Below are 24,342 nucleotides of genomic sequence, written 5' to 3'. Positions count from 1 at the left end.
TCCCCCAAGCATGGCCAGGAGTTATTTCTGAGTGCAGAGCCAGGAGAATACCCTGAGCATCGCTCAGTATCACCAACTGTCTGTCACACTGTCCTCCTGTTATTCATCAATTGCTCTAGCTGATAGCACAGCAGGTAGGGTGTTTACCTTGCATGCGACCGACCCTGGTTCAATTCCCTCGTCCCACTCAGAGAGCCTGGAAAGCTACCGAGAGTATCCTGCCCGCACAGCAGAGCCTGGCAAGCTCCCCGTAGCCTGGCAAGCTCCCCGTGGCATATTTGGTATGCCAAAAACAGTAACAACAAGTGTCACAATGGAGAAGTTGCTGCTGCCCTCTGGAGCAAATCAGTGAACAATGAGAGGACAGTGCTATAGAATGTAACCCAAAAATTCAAAAATAAATGAAATTTCTTTTAAAAATCATCTTTCTAGTTATAAATACATAGCATAATATAAAAATAAGTGCCATCAGTGTATTCAAAATCACATTTGGTTGGGAGGGATTATATCCAGAATGTGATTTGGGCATACTATTTTACCATTATCTATAAATAAGGTCATTATCTTAAATAAGGTCACACAACAGAAGATTTGTGTGTATGAATCGAAAATCCTATTAATAATTGTAACACACTGAAAGTGTAATAATGAATGGACAGTGAGTGAGTAGCTATAATAAAAATCCAGAAGAGGGGCTGGAGAGATAGCACAGCGGGTAGGGCATTTGCCTTGCACGCGGCCGACCCGGGTTCGATTCCCAGCATCCCATATGGTCCCCTGAGCACCGCCAGGACTAACTCCTGAGTGCAGAGCCAGGAGTAACCCCTGTGCATCGCCAGGTGTGACCCAAAAAGCAAAAAAAAAAAAATCCAGAAGAAATTATCTAGATTCTCAGGGTAGAAGAAACACACATATTTTGATTAACCCAAAATCAAGTAAACCTAAAATATATTTTTAACACTAGTTTTAGTTTATAGTGTTTCAGGCATATAGGTAGGGGGCCGTAGGAAAGTGAAATATATTTTATTTTTCTTTTGGGAAACAATAAAACTTCAGAAGTGATTTCCCAGCCCTGAAGTAGCCCACAGTCATGAAAAAGACTTCCCTTTTTTTCAAATCCTAAACTCTTTTGAGAGTTTCCACCCAGAGGCAGAATTCCAAACTGTACTACAAAGCAGTAATAATTAAAACAGCATGGTACTGGAACAAAGGCAGAACTGCAGACCAATGGAACAGGGTTGAATACACTGACATCTCCCCTCAATCATATGATCATCTAATCTTTGATAAAGGTGCAAGTAATGTGAAGTGGAGTAAGGAAAGCCTCTTTATTAAATTGTGTTGGCATCACTGGATGGCTACATGCAAAAAAATAGGCTCAGAACTCTGCCTAACACCATGTACAAAAGTAAGATCAAAATGGATTAAAGACCTCAACATCAGACCAGAAACCATAAGGTACATTGAAGATAAAATTGGCAAAACCCTCCATGACATTGAAACTAAAGGTATCTTCAAAGATGCCACGCCACTGGCCGAGCAAGTGAAAACAGAGATAGATAAATGGGACTATCTTAAACTAAGAAGCTTCTGCACCTCCAAAGAAACAGTGACCAAAATACAAAGACAGTCTACAGAATGGGAAAGGATATTCACTGAATACACATCTGACAAGGGGTTGATATCCAGGATATACAAAATACTGGTTAAACTCCACAAGAAGAAAACATCCAACCCCATCGAAAAATGGGGCAATGAAATGAACAGAAACTTTCTCAAAGAAGAAATCCGAATGGCAAAAAAGCACATGAGAAAATGCTCTGCATCATTAATCATCAGGGAGATGCAGATCAAAACCACAATGAGATACCATCTCACACCTCAGAGACTGGCCCACATTCAAAAGAACAAAAGCAACCGATGCTGGCGTGGATGTGGCGAGAAAGGGGCACTCCTTCACTGTTGGTGGGAATGTCCACTGGTTCAGCCCTTCTGGAAAACAGTATGGACGATTCTCAAAATATTAGAAATTGAGCTCCCATTTGACCCAGCAATACCACTCCTGGGAATATATCCCAGAGAGTCAAAAAGGTATAGTCGAAGTGACATCTGCACTCATTTGTTCATTGCAGCACTCTTTACAATAGCCAGAAACTGGAAGAAACCTGAATGTCCAAGAACAGATGACTGGTTAAAGAAACTTTGGTACATCTACACAATGGAGTACTATGTAGCTGTTAGAAAAGATGAAGTCATGAAATTTACATACAAGTGGTACAATATGGAAAGTATCATGCTAAGCGAAATGAGTCAGAAAGAGAGGGATAGACATAGAAAGATTGCATTCATCTGGGGGATATAAAGTAACAAAGTATGAGATTAATACCCAAGAATAGCTGAGATCAGCACCAGGAGGATTACTCCATAACTTAGAGGCCAGCCGGGTATCCTAGAGGAAAGGGCAGTTCAGATAGAGAAGGGAGCACCAAATAAAGCATGTTTGGAGGATCCTCCCAGGACGGGAGATGCATGTCGAAAGTAGACTATGGACTGAACATGTTTGCCACTCAATGGCTCTTTTGCAGACCACAACACCCAAAAGGAGAGAGAGAACACAGAGGATTGCCCTGCCACAGATACAGGGGGGGATAGGGGGATGGGGGTGGGGGGATATTATCCATGGTGGTGGAAAATGAGCACTGGTGGAGGGATGGGTATCTGATCATTGTATAATTGAAACCAAAGCACAAAAAATTGTAAATCTACAAGTGTAAAAAAAAATGCTGACCTCTTGATTCTGTACATGAAGCTATCCACTAAAATATATGTATATTAAGTGTGAAAAAAATAAAAATAAAAACAGGAAAAAATAAAATAAAAATAAAAATAAAAAGAGAAAGCGCCAGGCTTATACAGACATTATAAAATACAGGAAAAAGAAAAGCAATGAGTACTTATATTGAGCAACTGAACAAAGTCTATATTTACTCCTACATTTTAAAGTTAAATGGACTTAACTGTTAAAAAAAAAAGAAAGAAATACTCCTTCACCTACCTTTGTTTAAAAGGTGTATAAGGAGAAGGGCTTCTGCTTTTCTCTGGAATCCTTCTTTAGGAGAACCCTCCCATAATCTGGAAACTTCCCTCCATTTCTTTTCCTTTCTTTCAATAAATTCTTTTATGAATTTGGTAAAAAAAATAATTTTTTTAAAACAAAATCCACACTAATTGTGGATACTCATAAGGCCTAGAAACAATACTGAACCTACTCATTCTTGAAGATGGTACCAATGAGATGGTGGTTCCCAAATGTCATTTCCCTCTAGAAGAGACCAGGGCTCCTTGCAGAAATGGCTGGTGCAGGGTCTGGGGCCACAGACCAATGAGACAGACCTTGTTACACTGAAAAGCCTGGATGTCTGCGGGGCTGGCTCTAAAGATTCTACAGTCCACAGTGTAGAAAGGCCACTGGGCGGCTCCGCAGTTCCCGGAGAATGCACCAGTTCCCAAAAAGAGCAGAGCTTATGCGGCCACACAACATCTCCGTATATACAAAGTGATCAATGGAAAGTAAATCATGCAACGTTTCTCCCTGAAAATCAGGCTTAACTCTTATACAAATCACAACACCCAATAGGAGAGAGAAAACAAAAGGGAATGCCCTGCCACAAAGGCAGAGTGGGATGGGGAGGGGGAGGGTGGGAGGGATACTGCGATCCGTGGTGGTGGGAAATGGGCACTGGTGGAGGGATGGGTATTCAAAATAAATAAATTAATTAATTAATTAAAAAAAATAAAGGTTCTACAGTCACTCTGCAGAGGCTCTTGGTGACAGGCACGGCTCATTTTAGCACTGACAGAGAGACACGAAATGAAATACTTTCTTTCATGAGCATAATACTTCTTTAAAAAAATTTCATGAGCATCTCTGAGTTTGTCATGAGACTGAAAGAAATTCTTATGTATTGGTGACCTGGGGGTAAACACAAAATAATTCAATATTTTGGAAACGAGGTTTAGAAAAAGGAGGAAGAAATCAAGCTTGGCCTTCTCGAAGTCATCTAAGCCAATAGCTGACGAAGAGGAATTGTGTCTATAGAAGTTATTTGAACTTCTGAATAGAAGAAACACTAGAATTTCAAAGCTACTGTTTCTCAGCCATGAATGAATCAATGAATTTAGGGCTGGGGAGTGTTTATGGAAGATTGCTAGACAGACAGGGATGTGGAAGTAAGTCACTGTAAAGCACTCAACAAAAGGAATATATATATATATATATATATATATATATATGTGTGTGTGTGTGTGTGTGTGTGTGTGTATTTTGGGCTGGAGTGCTAGCACAGCAGGCAGGGCGTTTGCTTTGCATGCGGCCAACCCCACTGACCCAGGTTCGATTCCTCCAACCCTCTTGGAGAGCCTGGCAAGCTACCGAGAGTATTTAGCCCGCACGGCAATGCCTGGCAAGCTACCCGTGACATATTCAATATGTCAAACACAGTAACAAGTGTCACAATGGAGATGTTACTGGGCCTGCTAGAGCAAATTTATGAATAATGGGAGGAGAATGACAGTGATGTATATGTTATATATATGACATAACTTCACTTAATCACTTAAGTGAAGGGAGCCCGGAGCATGGCGAACGGTAGTTCATGAAGCAAAACAAAGAAAGAAACGCCAAGGATGGCAGGTCTCTTAGGAGAGGCACCACCCTCCCTCTGCTGAGCAGACCACAGTCACTCACCTGACATGCAGCGGGATCTTGGGGATATTCTTAGAGACCTTGAACCGGCCCGTGTCCCCGTAGGTGTCGGTGAAGTACACTCCAGCCACGCAAGTCACCTGGTTCCCCGGGAACGTGGACAGCACCTGGTGGGCACCGTGCTGGCTTGCCCAGTACCAGGCCTGGCCCCCGATGAGGAAGCTCCCTCCGCGCTTCACAAACTGCACCAGCTCCTCACTCAGGCTGTCGCTGCAGGCGTTCATGCAGTAAACCCCCAGGGCCGCTCCTGGTTCCGACTCCAGCTGAGCCTGGGTACCAGCACCCTGAAGGATGCCGGTGAGCGCTTCCAGGGACGGGTGCACGCCCACGGGAGCGCCGGGCGTGGGACAGAGCCAGTCCACGGCGTTGCGGAGGAAAGGGGACAGGCTGGCGGCCACCAGGTAGCCCTCGTGGGCCACCACCACCAGGCGTCCACGGCCGTACATGGAGGCGGTGATGATCAACTGGCCATTGTCGTTCACCATCACCGGGAAGGCGGCCTCGCCGATGTGCAGCAGCTCGCAGGGGACGGGGTCTTTGGGGACATCCCAGTGGGTTACGCCGTGCATGAGAGCCTCGAAAGCAGCGGCAGGAGTTGTCGTCGCTGCCATGGCTGGAGCAGCTGCAGGAGAGCAGGGAAGAGACTCAGAGACCACAAAGAACAATTGCTACGCGCCCAGCACCGGTTGGGTCCCTAGTGCACAAGGAACACCCCAGGCCACGCCCCCATTCACATGGCAATGTGCAAGTCATAGATTGTATGTGCTGTTAACTACAAAACCACAGGGCCAGAGCGATAGCACAGTGCAGAGGGTGTTTGCCTTGCATGCAGCCAACCCGGGTTCAATCTCCACCATCCCATATGGTCCCCCAAGCACCGGCAGGAGTAATTCCTGAATGCAGAGCCAGGAGTAACCCCTGAGCATCACTGGGTGTGCCCCCAAAAGGAACCTAGCAAACAGACAAAATCAATAAAAGCACCCGACCCCCTACTGTTTTCAGGGGATTTCCCCTCCCCCCCCCCCCTTTTTGCATTTTGGGTCACACCCAGCGATGCACAGGGGACAGTCCTGGATCTGCACTCAGGAATTATCCCTGGCAGTGCTCAGGGGACCAGATGGGATGCTGGGAATCAAACCTGGGTCGGCCGTGTGCAAGCTGAACACCCTACCTGCTGTGCTATCACTCCAGCCCCATCCTCCCTTTTTCTTACTGTGAATGACTTTGCCTGACCTCCCTGGACGTGATCGTAGCCCCTTATCTAAGATGTCCTTGCTGCCCAGGAGTCCCGGTGTCATTGCCACCACAATTGAAGTGTATCCACAGTGTTACTGAGGCATAATACTGAGTGTGAATCCAAAGAGCGAGTTTGCAGAAACGCGCCATAAAGCAGTTTGGGAGACCACCACTCATGGATGATGCTCTCTGACCCCTTTGCTGTCTGGACTTAGCCCTCTGGGGAATAAAGGTTCCTTTGTGAGGCTCAAAAGCAGGCTCCTCAGAAGCCATGACAGGATGCAGCTAACATCAAATCTCAACTAGGCCCCAGTTCCTGTTTCCCCGAAGCAGGACTCGCAGTTTCTGGTAAACTCCCAGTTGAGTAATTCACCTAGATAAGAAACTGGGCAGTTGGATCTGGTCAGTCATGAGGGGTGGCCGCACCCTTCTTGCAAAGAACCCCAAACCGTTACTGGTGCCTATTTTCTAATTGCTGACCACTGTTGTAATAGGCCAATGTTAAAAATAGACCAGCATATAAACCGCTGCTTGACTGAACCCTATATAAGCTGCTTGTGATTCAGAGTCGGGGTCCTTGTCAAGACTCCACTGTGTCGGATGAGACTTGGACCCTAGCTCGGGCTAGCGCTGGCTCGGGCTAGTGATAAAGTTCCATTGCTTTTGCATTATCATCTGTGGAACTGGGTCTCTCTGTAATTGGGGATCTGAAACTTGGGCACAACACCTTGTTCTCTTGCCACAGACTTCGTCAAGGTGTGCTGGATGGAGCAATCTTCCGGTATAACACACGGACTTAAACTTTCAGGAAGGGAAGGACCCTCTGTAAGGAGGCCAATGGATGGGCTCGTGATATGTGGCAATTCATGCTTGCAGGAATGAAAATCAAGTCGAGACTTGCTATAGAAAAAAACAGTCTTAGGTGGGCGACACCTAAGGGAGGTCCTCTCTGAGAAAGGGACAGGGCAGCTACCACCTGCTCAAGATGAGTGAGACCTTCAAGGCTCAGGGGAGGACAACCAGGCCCAGGGCCAGGTCCAGGGGCCTGGACACAGATGTTGAGCACAGAATAAGCCCTGACCATGACCCCAGAAACTCAAAAACAAATCTTGAAATCCAGCGGCTTTTGGTAGAAATGAGTGCGGACCCCGCAGTAGGTTATTGTTGCCAGGACACTCCAGAGGTGAAAAGGTGCTGTTCCTACGCCTGCTCCTCCTACGCGGCTCGGTGGCTGCCATTCTCCAGAGGCCACTGGACAGTCAGGTTTAGGCCCTCAGTGATGAGACACTGGGCCTCAAGATCATTTCTTATTGATCAAAGGATCTGTACAACAGGAAGAACTTACAATAATAAATGTATATGCACCTAATGAGAGACCAGCAAAGTACTTAAAACAACTACTCATAGATTTGGAAAAAGACATCAACAGCAACACAATACTAGTGGGAGACTTCAACACTGCTTTGTCACCTCTTGATAGATCAACCAGACTCAAGCTTAGCAAGGACATACTTCATCTGAGGGAAACAATGGAAGAAAGGGACATAGTAGATATATACAGGACACTTCATCCACAAAAAGCTGAATACACATTCTTCTCAACCGTACATGGAACATTCTCCAAGATAGACCACATGCTGATCCACAAAACATGCCTCCAAAAAATTAAGAAGATAGAGATTGTATCGACAATCTTCTCAGACCATAATGCGCTGAAATTAGAAGTAAATCACATACAAAAACAGAAAACTAAATCAAACACCTGGAAATTAAACAGTACTCTACTGAACAAGGAGTGGCTTAGACAGGAAATCAAAGAGGAAATCAAAAGGTTCCTAGAAACGAATGAAAATGAGGACACGAGTTACCAAAACTTATGGGACGCAGCAAAAGCTGTGTTAAGAGGAAAGTTTATAGCTCTACAAGCATTCCTCAGGAAGGAGGAGCGAGCACACATAAGTAACCTAACCTCACAGCTTAAGAGCTTGGAGACGAGATCGGGCGCGTTCAAGGTGGTATGGCCGTAGACGACAATTTTATTCACTAGGGTGAGTAAAGACTGCCTCTGAAAGTGAGTTCAATGATCACGATCACAATCACGACCATCCTGTTGTTCATCAATCGCCTCGAGCAGGCCCCAGTAACGTCTCCTTCATCCTAGCCCTGAGATTTTTTTTTTAAAGTGCCATATTCAAGGCTCTTTCAGGGTTAGGAGAATGAGACCCATCATTGTTACTGGTATTTGGCATATTGGGTACGCCATGGGGAGTTTGCCAGACTCTGCCGTGTAGTAGGTTACATTCGGTAGTCTTCCAGTTTGTCCAAAGTAGGAATGAGATAATAAGATGTCTCCTGGCAGCGAATGCAGCTGGGATTGATGGGATGTTCAGCCCCTGCGCCTGACTTTCCTCGCCGGAGCCCCTTGGAGGGTAGCGGGTTGAGTTTCCCTCCCCACCCTGACCAGGGCTCCAGCAGCCGAAGACCACCAGAACCAGCAAGCACCATGCTGAGACCACTCTCCACAGGCATGAAGGTACCTGCAGAGGAACACAGGCATGCGGGTCTGAAGGACTGAGATCTCCAAGCCTGCTCGAGTTCAATGGTGATGTGAAAATGTCTAGAGATCTGAGAATAGAAATGCCTTTGTCTAGCTCTCAAATTTTCTTTCTCTTCTAGCCTAATGTTAGACATATTTATTGGTTGGGTAAGTATTAAGACTCATAATTAATATTAGAATGTCTTATAAATATCACCAAGTGTGGTGATATTGGGTAATTAGTCTCTAATACACCCTGGAAAATCACTGCAAAGTACTATTTCAAATTATGCAAAAATAGTTTGAAGATGAATGATTTTTGTTAAGCTAATCAAGCTTAGATGTTTTCTTATTACTTTTACTTAAAACTCTTGCAAAGTCAATGCTTCTCAAATTTTAATGCTCCTCCAAGTAACCTTTGGAACAGCTCAGGAATATTTAGATATAGTAGGTCTGTGCATCTGTATTTCTAATATTCTCTTAGTGTGGTCCATGGACTATTCTTTAATTATTAAAGTACCTCATTATATAGCGTTGGAATGTAAATATGCATGTATAGTGTGAGAAATGTTGATATAGATTATCAATAATAATTCACAATCCTGATTGTGCTTTATACGTGTTCAGAAAATTTGCACAAAATAATCTAATGTTTTGGTTCATTATAGACTAGAACAGATAAACGGGGTATTGTGAAATAGAACCCAAGTAACCGTATATTTTTAAAAGATAAATCAAAGCATATGATCAAAGAAAACAGAGATTTTTGACAGCAAAGTTATGGTTATCAAAAAGCTGGAGGGATGGGAAATGAGTAAAATGGGTAAAGAAAGTTAATTGTATGGTAGTTAATTGAAGTAGACTTTTGGTGATGATCATAGTGTACTATACGTAGGTGAAGTAAAAACTTGGCTATGCTTTTGCAACTCTTAAGACCTACAGTACTTCCCAAAATTGATATTAGTGATTCCATGAATATCTGGATATATGAAAGCATTTCTAATATTAAAACCAATCACTGTAAAGCATAAACAGTACTGCCATCACACGATAGAATAAGCTTCATAATAGTTTATCTCACAACCTCTTTCCATTTTTGTTTGTTTGAGTGCTTCCAATTTGCAAACTGTCTTTTTGGTGATTACACAGAACATTCTTTTTAGTGAGTGAAGAAAAAAGTTATTGCTTTTGTGACTCATTAATTGTAATCCTGTTATTATTGAATTTTGACATTATTAACCTTAAAAGGGTCTCAAAATTTTGTTTCATCCTTAAGCATATATCATGAATTTTTAATCCAGCATACAGTCCTGATTCTAAAGGCAAAATATTTTGTTGTCTCACCTGCATGCCTGAGGTATCATTAGTTCTCTTCTCTCAGCTAGACTGAAACTATTTGTGTAATCAGGAGGCAGCTAGGAAGCCCCACAGCTTGGTCTCTCTCTCTCTCTCTCTCTCTCTCTCTCTCTCTCTCTCTCTCTCTCTCTCTCTTCCTCCTTCCCTCCCTCCCTTTGCTAGTCTCTCCACACTCTGATTCGCTGCCTTGGTCTCTAGTCTCTCACCAACTCCCTACCTTTGGGGGTAGCCACACCCCATCTGGTGGCACAATCAACATATCAAAAGTCCTTCCTGATTACCCATCAGGCTCAAGGGTGGAAATACCAACTAGGGGTGTTTCTCCTCTTCTTAGTCCAATAACTTAATTAAAATCTTAAATGACATCTTAATTGTACTTCTCATTATTAGTTATTTTGTATGGACAAGGTAAGAAATACATTAAGCTTGTAGGGTGGCTTTCCTAGGGACATATCAATATAGATCTCAGACTACAGTGCTCAGACCAAATTAATCTTTCCTAATCCAGCTGTTATTTTTTGGATCGTGACAGAATTTGTCCATGACCATACTCTTAATGTACAGTGAAGTATTATGGCACTTTTGCCATTTCAATGCCAGGGTAGCTCACAGCTTGCCCTAGGTCTATCCAGTCCCTCATCAGAATCCTGCTTTTGGGGTGCTAGGAAGTAAGGGAAACTAAGGTTTATGTCAAGAGAACAGATGCCCAGGAGTGAATATCATTCAGAGACAATTAACTCCCAAGTTATAAAAGCATAGCATTAGCTGTCTTTCTGTATCTTTACAAAAAGGACTTTACTCTGAATTAACTATTAGCCTGGCAAGCTACCGAGAGTATCTCGCCTGCACAGCAAAGCCTGGCAAGCTACCCGTGACGTATTTGATATGCCAAACACAGTAACAAGTATCACAGTGTTACCTGGCCCACTTGAGCAAATTGATGAACAATGGGAGGACAGTGACAATGACAACTATGAAAAGGATTTAAGGAGAAGAGAAAAGCAATATTTACAGGTTAAGAGAGTCTGATTAGGAGAATAAAGGTAATTGACTGGCTGGGGAAGCAGAGAACAAAGAGATTACGAGTAAACAGAGGAGTGTGAGCACTGGGATGGGACTAACCCAATAAACCTAAGCTCCCTGTGTCAAGGCAGAAAAGATAAACCAATATTATCCTACATCTTCTAGTACTGAATGAATTCTCTTCATGTCTAAGGAATGCCTGGTCTGTCCGATCTTGTTGAGATTTGTTTTGTGCCTAACACCAGCCTTTTCTTAAATACCAAAAGGTTACTTCCTCCCCCCACCCACCCACACACAATTTTGCATTCATTTTTCAGCAGTTTTTCCTAAGATGCTGTGTTCAACAGTCACTCCAGCGACTTCAAACTTTATTGGTAGCTTCCCTTTAAGATCCCTTCACTCTCTGCTGTGCGAAATTCTCCCTAGGAGGGAAGTCAGTAAAATATGAGACTTAAGTATGGATTTAATTTTTCAAGGATAACCTTTCATTGCTATCTATTGACAAGTGTCTGGTATAAATCTAATACCATTTAACTCATGAAAACTAAAAAGAGATTGTGGTATACACATATATGTGTGCAAAAACAAACACACACACACATATATATATACATATATATATACACACATATATGATCTAATAACACCAAATATTAGCCAAGTGGCATGACTGCTGGCCAACTTAATGAGTGTGGAAAGGTCAGACTGCAGCTGAATCTCACAAAGACAATCAACGTCCATGAGAAAAGAACTAGTTCCTCACGTTCCATTTGCTCTCAACCTAATAAACATCTCCGAATGCAGCAGTTATGTATACCTGGGTTGAGAATTCAACATGATGAACACCTTGGCATCAGAACGGCACAGGAGGAAGAGAGTGGCATGGAAGCCTTCAAGAACATCGAAGAAGTTGTTACGAGGATGAAGAACCTCCGACTCTTGACACATCTTTTTGGCTCCACCATTCTCCCTGCACTAACATATACCTCAGAGACCTGGGTCCTACAAAAACAGAATGAGCACGCTATTCGGGTCTCCCAAAGAGGAATCGAAAGACCTATGCTTGGAGTATCACATTTCACTCAAATGAGAGAAAGAACTGGAGTTATGACATCTCTCAACAATCGAGGATCAGGGACGCTGTCTCCTTTGCGAAGGTGTCGAAAATCAGATGGGCTGGACACGTAATGAGATTTGGAGATGACTGCTGGACTAGAGTCATTACCAATTGGATTCCACAGGACATCCAAAGAGCGCATAGCTGCCTACCTATGAGATGATCAGACTTCTTCATTAAGACCCTGAATGAACGGTTTGAGGATCTTCGTGTTTCTGGAGCGAGCAAATGCCACTGCGCTACACTAGCATGCAACAGGGATGAATGGAGATGTTACTGGCTCCTGATCGATGATCAACGGGATTACAAGTGATATAAATGATATAGTGGGGTGCGGGGGGAGGTTGTCAACCCCATCAGTATTTAGGGGTTATCTCGAGTGGTGCTTGGGGATCATATGCGGTGTGAAGAATCAAACCTGGATCAGTTATCTATAATGCAAGCAAACATTTTAACCCCTCTACTATCTCTCCAGTTCCTTAAAGTTTTAAACAATCAATTTTCCTGTTTTTTTAAATTTTTTTTATTTTCTATATGGAAGATACCATGGCTTTTTAATTGCCAAACTACATATTTTGTAATTTTAGTATAGCACAAGATTTCCTACAAGAAATACTTTCCTGCAAGGAGAAACCATGATGGGAATCCTGTGAAAGTGATATATCCGGGGAGAAGAGGTAGGGTAAGGGTAAAGGAAAGCAAAAATCCGATTTTGGCTAGCTCCAGCGTGCTCTCACAAGCTCTGGAATATAAACTTAACCTCTAAGGGAGCCAGGTTTATGTATCCTCATTTCAGCCAGTCATTAACTTATTCTGTCTTGGGAGTATGCAGGTGCGTAGTTTTGGGTAAAATTATATAAACTCCTATGGAGGCTTGTTCTTAGCTATTTGAGAGAAATTTCCTACTAAAAGGGGTCCCTTTGAACTTTTATCAGCCAGCATACATCCTGCTGGTGAGGGGAAACTGTGGAAAATGATGCACCCATTACTTTTGGAAATTAATGATATAATTTTTAGATGTAGTGAACATTAGCCGTCTACTAAAAGCAGCCCAAAGACAGTGTTAGTGGACTTTTATAAGAAAATGAAATTTCAGTTCTGAACTTGTTTTAGAGAGTTGAACTTATTGGAAAAGGTCACTGTTACGATATATTCTGCAAAATACATTTTTACAGGTCTCCTCATAAGTCCCAGTTCCAGTCAGTCTGATAAATTTTTAATTATTCAAGTTGAACAACGGGAGGACCGTGACTTATACATATTTATGGTGAAATGTATGAGGGGTAATCAATAACAGACTTTAAAGCAAAAATTGTGATAATATATTAAATTATGATAAAACTATGATGGAAGTAGAAAAGAAATAAAATTTAAAGAGGAAAGGAACAAGTAAAGTTCTATATATTTAACGTAGAATGCTACCAGAAGTTTTCCGAAATAGAAAAGTCTTACAAATTGATATTTAGCCCCAGAATGAATTTCAACAACCTTCACACACTTCCCTCTTAATGTGGTGGGAAGATGCCCACTGGTTGGATGGGTGTTTGAATATTACCTGTAATGAACTCCTGTGAACTACTTTATGAAAATAAAATGTGTAAAAACATTAAAAAATTGATATTCAGATTATTTTCCTTAAAAATGCCAAAAGCTTAAGAGACAGTACCGTGGAGAAGCTGGCTTCGATCCCCGGCATCCTATATGGATCCTCAAGTACCGCAAGGTGTCATTCCTGAATGCACAGCCAAGAGAAGCCCTGGGCATCACCAGGTGTGGCCCCCCCAAAACAAAAAAAAAACAAAAAGCCAAAAAATTATACTTTGAGAGTCTATTGTCTGTACACAATAGTAAAATAATCGTTTCATTTGTTTGTTTGAAATAAAGATTTTTTATTTAAAAAAATAAAGATGTTTAGTAAAGGCTGAGCAAAGACCAAACTGATGTGGGGGATTTTGAGGTTCCAACGTAGTGGGAGAGGGCTGGATGCTGAAGGCCCAGGTTCATGTGGGAACTCTGCTGGGAGAGTCTGGAGGAAAGAGGACCTGAAACAAGGACACTGCCGAGAGGAAAGTGCCAGGGTCAGAGGCTCTGTGAGGCAGACAGATGGAAAGTGCAGACATAGGGGGTGTCTGGGTTCCTGAGAGAACAAAGCCAGACCCAGGAGGCAGGGCTCCAGGCTTGGAAGGGGCCGGAAGGGAGGGCAGGGGAAGCTGAGGCCTAGGCAGGTAGAGAGACCACCCAGGCCTGAGTGGGGCAGGGCTGGTGGCAGCCATGCATGGGGTCCCCTCCCCCGCCCGGGACCCTTTGTGACTCCTCAGGGTTCTGTGATGTCAGCAGAGTATATATAAACGGACCTGCTGCTTTCTGGCTCAGTTGCCACAGGCAAGGGACTACTGATTACTTCTCTGATCTCATGGGAATGGAGTCTAACTCTTATTCTCCCATAACCCCTCAACCCCTGCCTGAGTGGCTGGTTTTCTCGCTTGAGGACCTGTACCTCTCGGGTTTTATAATAATCCTCTTTTTAATTTTGCTGAAGAGACTTGTTTCCCGTTTGCGGTCAAGGAACAGCACCAGGTAGAGTCTGGAGACGTCCTGGGGGACTGAGGGCAGGTGTGTTTGTAAGAACCAGACGGGGCGTCTGGCCAGGAGAGAGCATCAGTCCTCTTGCAGACGTGAGGGACAGGGCGAGGTGTTCCGGGGGACCCAGTTTACCTCAGGGTCAGAGTCTGTGAGGGAGAGCCCCTCCAGCACTGTGGGAGAAATGGCTGTCCCTGTGGGATCCCAGGCCTGGGGAGAGTACACGCTTCCCCCCTGACCTGCGGTCAGTGACCCCACGGGACAGGGGTGACTCACACAGGGGCCTCCATGGGGGCCAACAGGACAGTGGTGACCTGAGAGACCCTCAGAGGGCGCCCAGGGCCTCTGTGAGGCAGCACAGCGCACAGACTGGTCAGGGTGCTGCTGGCACCAGGGTGCGGCCTGACAGGGACTGAGAATGGGGTCAGCGTCCCTGGAACTGAATCAGGCGAGAGCCCAGCCCCAGCGTGCAGTTCCCTGCAGGAGCCCAGGCCTGGGAGGCTCCTTGAGCTTCGGAGAGGCCCAGGTCCTCATTCCCCCTTTCTTCTCAGCACTGGAAGGCTGCCTGGAGGAGGAGAGGCTCTGCACACACCGAGGTGAGGGGGCTGGCTTTCCCGCCCGGGCTCTGCCAGGGGACACTCCCTGTCCTGGCCATCCGGGCCAGGTCACAAACTGAAGATGTCCCTGTGGACAGCGGCCCCCTGAGGGCATCGGAGGAGAGTCGGAAGGGAGACAGGCAGAGCCTGAGACCTCGGGGGTCCCACTGAACCACGCCAGGGTGGGAAGCAGTGGAACTGCCCTCCAGGTGGGCGGGGGACACAAGACAAACCACGTTTCCCAGGAGAGTGAACGGCAGGTCCCTGGAGGACACTGGGCTCTGGGCTCCCGGAGCTGGTGTGTCCGGCCTTTCCCCGCGAGCAGTTGCCTCCGGGAGCCTGGGACACGGGCTGGGCAGGTCTTGGGGCTCGGACAGGGCTGGCCGGGCAGCTGTGCATTGCCCCTGATGGACCTTCCTCCCTGGCAGGAGCCCTTCTTCACCACGGGAGAGCCGTAGGCCAACCAGGTGACTATGCCCCACGTATCCAGCCACCCCAGGGCCGAGTGCTCCCATGGGCACAGTGCAGTGAGCCTCGAAATGGGGGTGGGGGGAGGCCCTGGGAGAGGGCAGAGCTACTGTGACCTCATGGACCTGTGGGGGGGGAGGGGCTCAGGCTGTAGGGGGTACCGGGGGTCTCCCACCCATGTCAGCAGGGGCCTCTACTCTCTCTTCCTGGCTCCAACCTTGTGCCCTGTGTCCTCTGCAGACAATGGCTCCAGCCACAGGACCCCCGCCGCCAGCATATGCCTCTGTACCACGTGCCCCCGTTTTCTGCACTCTGGGGACGAGCTGCACAGCATCCCTGCCTCTTCATGGCCCCCGCTGCCCCGGGCGCCCAGCAGCTGAACTTCAGTAGATCCACCTCTCTAACCGCCCCTTGGACACAGAGGGCTTCTCTGTATGGACTGCTCCACCCTGGCTCCAGGTTCCTTCTGGGAAACAGCCACTTAGGCCGCCCTCTGACGCCTGAAGTCTCGCTGCTGCCACGTCAGCGCTCAGGAGTCGGCCGAAGAGTCGGGGGCGTGAGGCAGAGCCCGGCCCAGAGCACCCAGGGGACCCTGTGTCCTGCCAGGCCCCACGGCGTGTCCTTGTGCCCATGGGCCCCAGACCACCGTGCAGACCGTGGCCTCCATGCCCCGACCGAAGTCAGCGTGCTGTTCCTCTGGGGGGCAGGCGTGTGGGGGGTCAGAGGCACAGCAACTCTCCAGATCGGGGACGTTCAGGTGTGGCAACAGCTCCCCGAGGCTCTGCCCTCTCTCCATGGCGAGGAGTTGCCAAACCCAGAACACGACGGGGCTGCTCTTGTAGTCCGTGAGGACACTGACCATTCACCTGCAACACAATCTGACAGGCCCCCGTCCCCAGCAGTGTATATACCATTCATGTTCTTTCTCTTCGTCTGCTCTGACGAGCCTCCCGCAGACGGGAGCCCACCTGAGGACGAAGACTACCTGTACGTTCCTTCCTTCGATCTGGGAACACCCCCTCTGAGTCTCCCGGGGGTGCAGCAGCCAGCCTCCCCCGCTGTGAGCTGGGCCTTCCCCCAGGACCAGCGCCCCCAGGGGGCCCAAAGGCAGGCCAGTGCTACAGCAATGCACAGTGGCCGGGACGGGCCTCGTGGACAGAGGAGGAGACGGTGGTGGCCCTTTCGGGGTGGACACAGGCGGGGACGGAGCCCAAGCAGTCCCTCGACGCTCTCCAGTGCAGCGCAGCCACACCGGAATGACAGCTTCTGGAGAAGACTGCAGCGATTTTTATGCTGCTCGGGTTCCCAGGAGAGCGCTTGAAATACTACCTCCTGGAGTCTCACTTATCAAAATTAAAGATAAAATAAAATAAAAATGTTGAAAAAAAATAGTAACTCATGACTGCACGGCCTTGGTGGACTCGTGGGTGGGGTGGGCGGGGGGATGGGGTTGCGTTCCCCGCAGTCCCCAGGAGCTCCTGGGAAACTAATCGGGTGCCACCCTCCCCCGAAAAGGGTGGGTCACCGCTGCCCACAGCGTAGAGCCCCCTGTCCCAGCCCACCCCCGCCGTGTCCTGGAGCCTGTGCGGGGGAGAATCAGGCGCAGATGCTCCCGGAAGCAGCATGTGAAGACGGGGGCAGACGTGGACACGGGGTGTGCGTCAACGTCTGGGCATGGAGGGGGAGCACAAAGGCACCTTCTCTACGGGACACTATGCGTCGCCCTGGAAACGCACCCTGAGAAGTGACCCCTTCCCCAGGACTGTCTTTAGATCCACAATCTAGAGCAACACTGTTGGGGAGTCATGGTGAGCCAGGGACACTGCACCGCAGGGGCTCCCAAAGCAAGGGGGGAGAGTGAATGTTGGGATGGGAACCACAGCGAATGAATGCATCCCGAGGACACCAGGTCTCTGCCTTTCTCTTCCTCTGCACCCTTAGCTCCCCTTCTTCCAGCTTTACCCACGGATGCTGGTGTGAGTGTCCCCCATAGTGGCCAGCTGTCCCTGGGGCGTGTCCCTATATGGGTCTTTGAAGGTGAAGATGGTTTGCAGGGACGTAGCCAGGCACAGCCTCCCCAGCTTCCCCCAAAATGGAAGTACTTAAGCAGATGGCAATCAGATTAGACTACCAAAATACTTTAGATTTTTAAATGTCAAATCAAAAGTTTATGACTTCCTCCAACTATCAAACATCAATTTTTAGTGAGAAATGTTATTGGTGAATGTTTTGGCAAATTTTGAAATTTTGGTATAATATGGTGAAATATAGTGATTCAAAATCTGCATCTAAGATTTCCATTTATTTCAATGTACTAATGATTTTGCATGGAAAGAGATACTTGAAAAGGAAATTTTTTTTGGAAAGAAATTCTTTATTGACTGTACTAAGCAAAGATATTCATTTTTAATGTCAACTACAAAGTATACATGGACTATAATTTTTAATAATTCTAAAAAAATTAGTTTTCCTAGCTAATTAGGAGAGTCTTTTAGTTGGTGGGTAGGGGATACACCCAGCAGTGCTCAGAAAGACTTCCTTTGGGAGGCTGAAGTGGAGCCATGACAGACTCCACTTTCAGACCAAAACTCAGCAGGCCTAAGTCTCGGTTTCCCCCATCAGAAAGTCCCGACTTCCCAAAAAACAATATCACCCTGGGCAGATAAACCGCCCTGTGGCAACAGCCTATCAGAGTAGGGGGCATGAGCAGTGCTGCCCAGCGAAGTAGAAGAGTGGCGTCACAGGACTGGACAGGGACCAGAATTGGACCCACATCGCTAGTTCCTAGAAAAAAATGCTGCTATGTAACCCAACCCTATATAAATGGTTTATAATTCAGAGTCGGGGTCCTTGTCAAGACTCCACTGCGTTGGATGAGACTTGGACCGTAGCTTGAGCTAGCAATAAAGGGGCCTTGCATTTGTGCCCTCGCGTCCAATCTAGTCAATGTGCGAGCGAAACTCCCTTCCCAGGACATAACACCTTCTGGCTCTGTGCTCAGGGTTCATTCCTAGCAGTGTTTATAGGATCATAAGGGATGCTAGGGATTAAACCCGGTTTGAGTGGCACCCTCCCTGATGTGCTATCACTTTGGTCCCAGAAGAGTTACCTGAGTAAGAGACAGAGCCTAACAAAAATTAATTGTGACTGTGAAAAAATAGGGTGGTTGCTAAAGTAAAAAGACAGAGGCTGGGAGATATTGATGAGAGTCATCATTTTAGTACTATGAGAACTGGAACACTGCTGCTGGTTCATGTGGTGAGACATTGAAATGGAAAGGGTTCTTGTAAGTACGTAAGTCTGGAAATGTTTATATGATAATGGTCATCTGGCCATAAAATCCTATTAATTATGGAAATAGTTCTCAATATTAGAACTATTTCATAGTCCTCATTTCCTAGAGTTGTTTCAAAAAGTATTTCCTCACTATTTTAAAATATCTTAAACTTGATGGTAATTATGATTAATTTTTTAAAAATATATCTGTTAGGTAGCCAAACACTGGAAATCATGTCTTCAAATTAAAAACACTTTCTCTTTCGGGGCCAGAAAGTTAGGGCTTAAGATGCTTGTCTTGTATGTGGCTGACCCAAGTTTGATCTCCAGCAACACACATGTCCCAGAGCACCACCAGCAGTGACCCCTGAGCACAGGGCTAGAAGTGAACTCTGAGCACTGCTAACTGTTACCCAAGCCTCCCTTCCCACACCATCTAGAAGAACAAAAAATTGTGTCCTCCCTTACGAATCCATGATGTTTTCAAATAGATCTTTTATCATTTCTAATTTAGTCAATTAAAAATGATAATTAGACTTAAGATTTGTGCTTCCTCATTTTACTGGAACTCAAGATGGAAAGATGCAGGGATATTAATGGCTAAGGAATGTGTCTATGTATGAAAATCTCTACAAGATATACTTAATAACCTAGAACTTCCAGTGATTTATATTTTGGAGGGTTGAACACATAGAGACAAACAATATTTTATGTGATCCAGAAACATAAGTAGAAAGAAACTGAGAACACTTTGATGATTCTTACAGTAAACATTTGTTAAGTATAGTATCTTTCTCATTTTTTAGATAAGAAAATAAACAAAATCAGACACATATAGTACTCTATTCCTGTAACAGCCCTGATGGTTTTGCATGCCTCCTGTACATCAGAGGCTACTGAGTAGACATACAGTCAGGATATATAAGCAGAAGATATTGATTTTTCAGATTAATCCATCAGCATATTAGAGTCATAGGAGTAGAGAAGATAAGCAAAGTGTTGAAGAAAGTGAGAACCCCACAGGCTTCTCTCATAATATAAACATTGAAATAGGAAGGAAAGGAAAGCTCCTGAGAGAAATGCCACCCTAAAAGGGTGGCAAATGATGTTGGTGTAATCAGTTATGTAACAAGAAAATATCTTAGATATTTCTTGGTAGTTCTAGGAATCAAAACAATGACTTCACACAAGGTTCTACTATTACTTATTCTTAAGTATAAATTTATTTTATAATAAAAAACAAGTAAACATGAATACTAAAATATTCAAAAAGAAAAAAGATGGCTAGAGCGATAGCACAGCGGTAGGGCGTTTGCCTTGCACACAGCCAACATGGCCGACCCGAGTTCGATTCCTCCGCCCCTCTCGGAGAGCCCGGTAAGCTACCGAGAGTATCTCGCCCACACGGCAGAGCCTGGTAAGCTCCCCGTGACGTATTCGATATGCCAAACACAGTCACAACAAACTCTCCAATGGAGACATTACTGGGCCCGCTTGAGCAAATCCATGAACAACGGGAGCGCCTTTACCTTTTACCTTTATGCTATCCTTAGTCATTTGTATTAAAAATGCTTTGTAGATCATTATTTTCCTGAAAGGAAATGTGGAGAGATTTAGTATGTCTGGGAGAAGTTGGAAAACCATAAGACAATAGATTTTATTTATCAATTGTTCAGGATTTTGTCACTTGAAACTACAGTCCATGACAGAATAATAAAATAGCTGTTTTAATAGCAATTAATGAGAAGTTAGACGTTAGACATCTGTCTATCCTCCAGTGCCCAATTCTAAAATTTTCCCTTTACATTTTCATTTCAGTTTGGTATGGTATACAGAGAGAAGCATCCCTTTAACCACCAAGGAGAGATATGACTATAATAGTAGCAAGGATAGTGCTTCTTTCAATCTCTATATTTTACATGTATATGAAGTCTTAAAATAGTTGTTTTTCTTTCTGAGTTATTTAGTTCTGACTCATCCTGGTTATTGCAATGAATAAACATTTTATCTTTTACTAGCAGGACATCATTGCATTACATATTATGTCACTTTCAATCTAATTATCAATAGAATTTGCTAATTGTGTCAATATTTATTGGAATAGTTAGAACTTTGTTTTAATGTTTTGTGTTGTTTTTTGATGCAAACAATATTCAGGGAGAGATGTGGTATCTCTAGTGAGGAACTGGGGTGCAAGCACTTGTATATTTGGTAAAGATCCATCATACATTATTGATGATTGTTATTGGACATGAAAATTGATAATCACAGTTAAATAATTAATACTCAATCCCCACTATTATTTACAAGTTCTTGATTTTTTGTTTTATTCATATACTTATTCATTATTCAAAGGTATGCCTTGAATGTTTCATATTTATAATAGAATTAACCTACTAATTTTATTATTTTAACTCATAATAATTTTATTTCTGTTACTCAATTATTTTATTGCTTATTAATTTATGATTGTGGGTTGTATGAAAAAAGCAGGGTGCCAGGTGTGTTATGGTCAGAGATGTTCATTGTGTTTTACGTACACTAGGGTTAATATAAGTGGAACCTTGGAGTCAAGTGTACTAATATCCCCTGAAAGCATCTACTGCCAAAAAGAATCACTCATCACAGAATCAGAAAGATTCTGAAAGGCCTTTCTAATTTTGTGAGGCAAGAACCTCAATCACTTGACTCAACGAATTTATAAAAGAGAACATAAAACAGCCACTACGCAAGATAATGGCAAACTTGAAAGACTTTAAGACCATCATAGACAATAACAAAATACCAGGCAGATTTGACAAATCAACATAAGGCTTTTTAATAAAAGAAAAATATGGCCAACAAAAACCTTCAACGTAAAGGTAAAATAGCAATCAAGTTTAGCTGATGAGAAAACAGTGAGTTGAATGTAAACTAGGAGACACGAGGCAGATTACAGTGGAGAGAGAAAAGTGAAAATATGACAAAAGTTAGGGGGATTAGGGAGGTTAAAGTGCTTCTCCCCATTCTCTTCAATTTACTTTTTTTCTTGTTATCATGGTCACACACTTTTGGAAATAATGCTGACACACTTTGTTGTGGAGCTCTCACAAGGGTTCACACTCTCTTATGGTATGAGCATTCCTGTGGTGTTGCTCACAGTAATCCCAGGGGACTGCACACTTTGGGACAGCTCTGAGAATTTCAAATGACTATGCTGCCAGAATCACACTCAATTGGGATTGAAGGGGTGGAACTGACAGACTCATGCTCTGTGGCTCTCTACCTGAGCCATCACTGGGTACTTTTGATGTGCTTTGTTAAGTGGGGACTCCATACAATTTTTCTTCTTAATACACTATTAGAAAGCAGGGGGTGGGGTACGGGGGGAGATCATTTTTCTTTACCTAAGTTATCTTGAGATTGAGGTTGCTCTAAGGTAAGGGCATATAAGCCTGTAAGAAACTCTGTTGGAGCATTAGAATTACTAGCAAGTAGGATCAAAGGTGAGGAGATTTTTCTGGAAAGCTTGTGGTTAGGACAACATGAGAACACTATGGTATCCAAATTGTAAATGGAATTTAATTGTCCTGTTTTGTTTCAATATTTTGTTTGGCACAACATGGTTTATAACACTGTTAATGTTTGTAGGTTTTGTGTACAAAATTGCGGCTAACACCACCAAAGGACCAAAGACCCTCCACTACTATGTTTGTCACTCCTAGTCTATCCCATCTTATCACATCTGCTGCCCCTATGTTGATTCTTCAGTTCTGTTATCAGAGTCCAAGGGGTTTATTTTCTTTCACTGGTCCTTGTCTATTCTCTTATTATTTATATAGTACATATGAATGAGGTTATTGGCATATTTTCCTTCTCCCTCTGATTTACTTCACTTAACATGACAACCTTAGTTACATCAAATGTCAAAAGACAAGGTTTCATCTTATAGCTGGATAGTATTTTATTCTGTTTGTCATTGATTGCCTCGAGCAGGCCCCAGGAACGTCTCCTTCGTCCTAGCCCTGAGATTTTAAAAAGTGTCATATTCAAGACTCTTTTGGGGTTAGGAGAATAAGACCCATCATTGTTACTGGTATTTGGCATATTGGGTACGCCACGGGGAGTTTGCCAGACTCTGCCGTGTGGGCAGGTAACATTAGGTAGCCTGCCAGGTTGCCCAAAGTAAGAATGAGATAATAAGATATGGCGTGACCACATTTGCTTCCAGGAGCTGGGTTTTTATCATCTCTGGGTCTTGGCTGTTGATGGGATTACACAGCGGCAGGGAGCCAGTTGGTAGGTGTGATCCCTGCCTATTGGAGGATGGAGCATCTGGGTGGAGGATACTCAGCTCCGATATGAGCAGGCTTGAAGATCTCAGCCCCAGGACCCGCATGCCTTTGTTCCTCTGCCGGAACCTTCATGCTTATGGAGAGTGGTCTCAGAATGGTGGTGGCTGGTTCTGGAGGTCTTCAGCTGCTGGAGCTCTGCTGGGGGCAAGGAGGGAAACTCAACCCACCCCCTGCAAGGAGCCCTGGCGAGGACAGTCAGGCGCGGGGGCAGGAGACTCTTACTGTGTATATTTCCTTTTCTATTCATTTGCTCTTGGGACTCGGATTGCTTCCACATCTTTGCTACATGAATAGTCTTGGAATGAAAACAGGTATACATATTTCTTCTCGATATAGTGTTCTTGATATAGATACCAAGGAATGGAATTTCTGAGAAGATGAAAGTTTTATTCTTAATTTTTGAGAAGTTTCCTGTTGTTTTTCAAAGAGACTGAATTTCGTGATAATCCCAACAGGGAGTGAGGTTTCCTTTTTCATTGTATCCTGACTAAGGCTCATTGTTTCTGGCCATTCTCACTGGTGTGAGGTAATATGTCATTGTCATTTTGATTTGCATTTCCCTAATAATCAGTGATGTTGAATACTTTTTTAATATACCTGCAGACCAGCTGTATGTCTTCTTTGAGGAACTGTTAGCTCAGCTCTTCTCCCCAATTTTGTTAGGGTTGTTTGTTTTCATTGTTGTTCAGTAAATTTATATTTACAGGATATAATATTAGATATATTACCATTATAGCAAATGTATTGTGTGTAATTTTTCTCCTCATATTCCTTATTGTATTCTTATTTAAGCTAATGTTTCTATAACAGTGTCAAATATTTTAATTTGATATAGTCCTATTTGGGTTTTACCTTTTATTTTTGCCAATATAATTGAATCACTTGAAGACACCTTTGAAATTAATAATAATGTGAATGATTCCTGTGTATATTTTCCTGGATCTATTTTATGGACTCTTGACTGTTATTAAGGTCTTTAATACATTCTGAATTGACTTTGTGTAGGTGTGATAAGAATCCAGTTTCCATTGGGGATGGGGATGGAGTGGCTAACT

General features: G+C 44.3%; 1 protein-coding gene across 1 annotated transcript; it reads right to left on the bottom strand.

The window, feature by feature from the left end:
* Nucleotides 1-4,743: 4,743 nt before the first annotated feature.
* On the bottom strand, nucleotides 4,744-5,376 carry LOC130032353 (TRPM8 channel-associated factor 2-like). The gene has a single exon (XM_056123936.1). It carries the CDS (start codon nucleotides 5,374-5,376, stop codon nucleotides 4,744-4,746), a length of 633 nt encoding a protein of 210 aa, XP_055979911.1.
* Nucleotides 5,377-24,342: the final 18,966 nt, after the last annotated feature.

Source organism: Sorex fumeus, unplaced genomic scaffold, assembly GCF_029834395.1.
Source record: "Sorex fumeus unplaced genomic scaffold, SorFum_2.1 ptg000048l, whole genome shotgun sequence".
Lineage (NCBI taxonomy): Eukaryota > Metazoa > Chordata > Mammalia > Eulipotyphla > Soricidae > Sorex > Sorex fumeus.
The sequence above is the reverse complement of the archived record's forward strand: the minus strand, read 5'-3'. Positions and strand labels throughout refer to the sequence as shown.

Bases quoted from the DNA above. Each gene is read 5' to 3' on its own strand.
- LOC130032353 (XM_056123936.1), bottom strand. From the start codon at position 5,376: ATGGCAGCGACGACAACTCCTGCCGCTGCTTTCGAGGCTCTCATGCAC.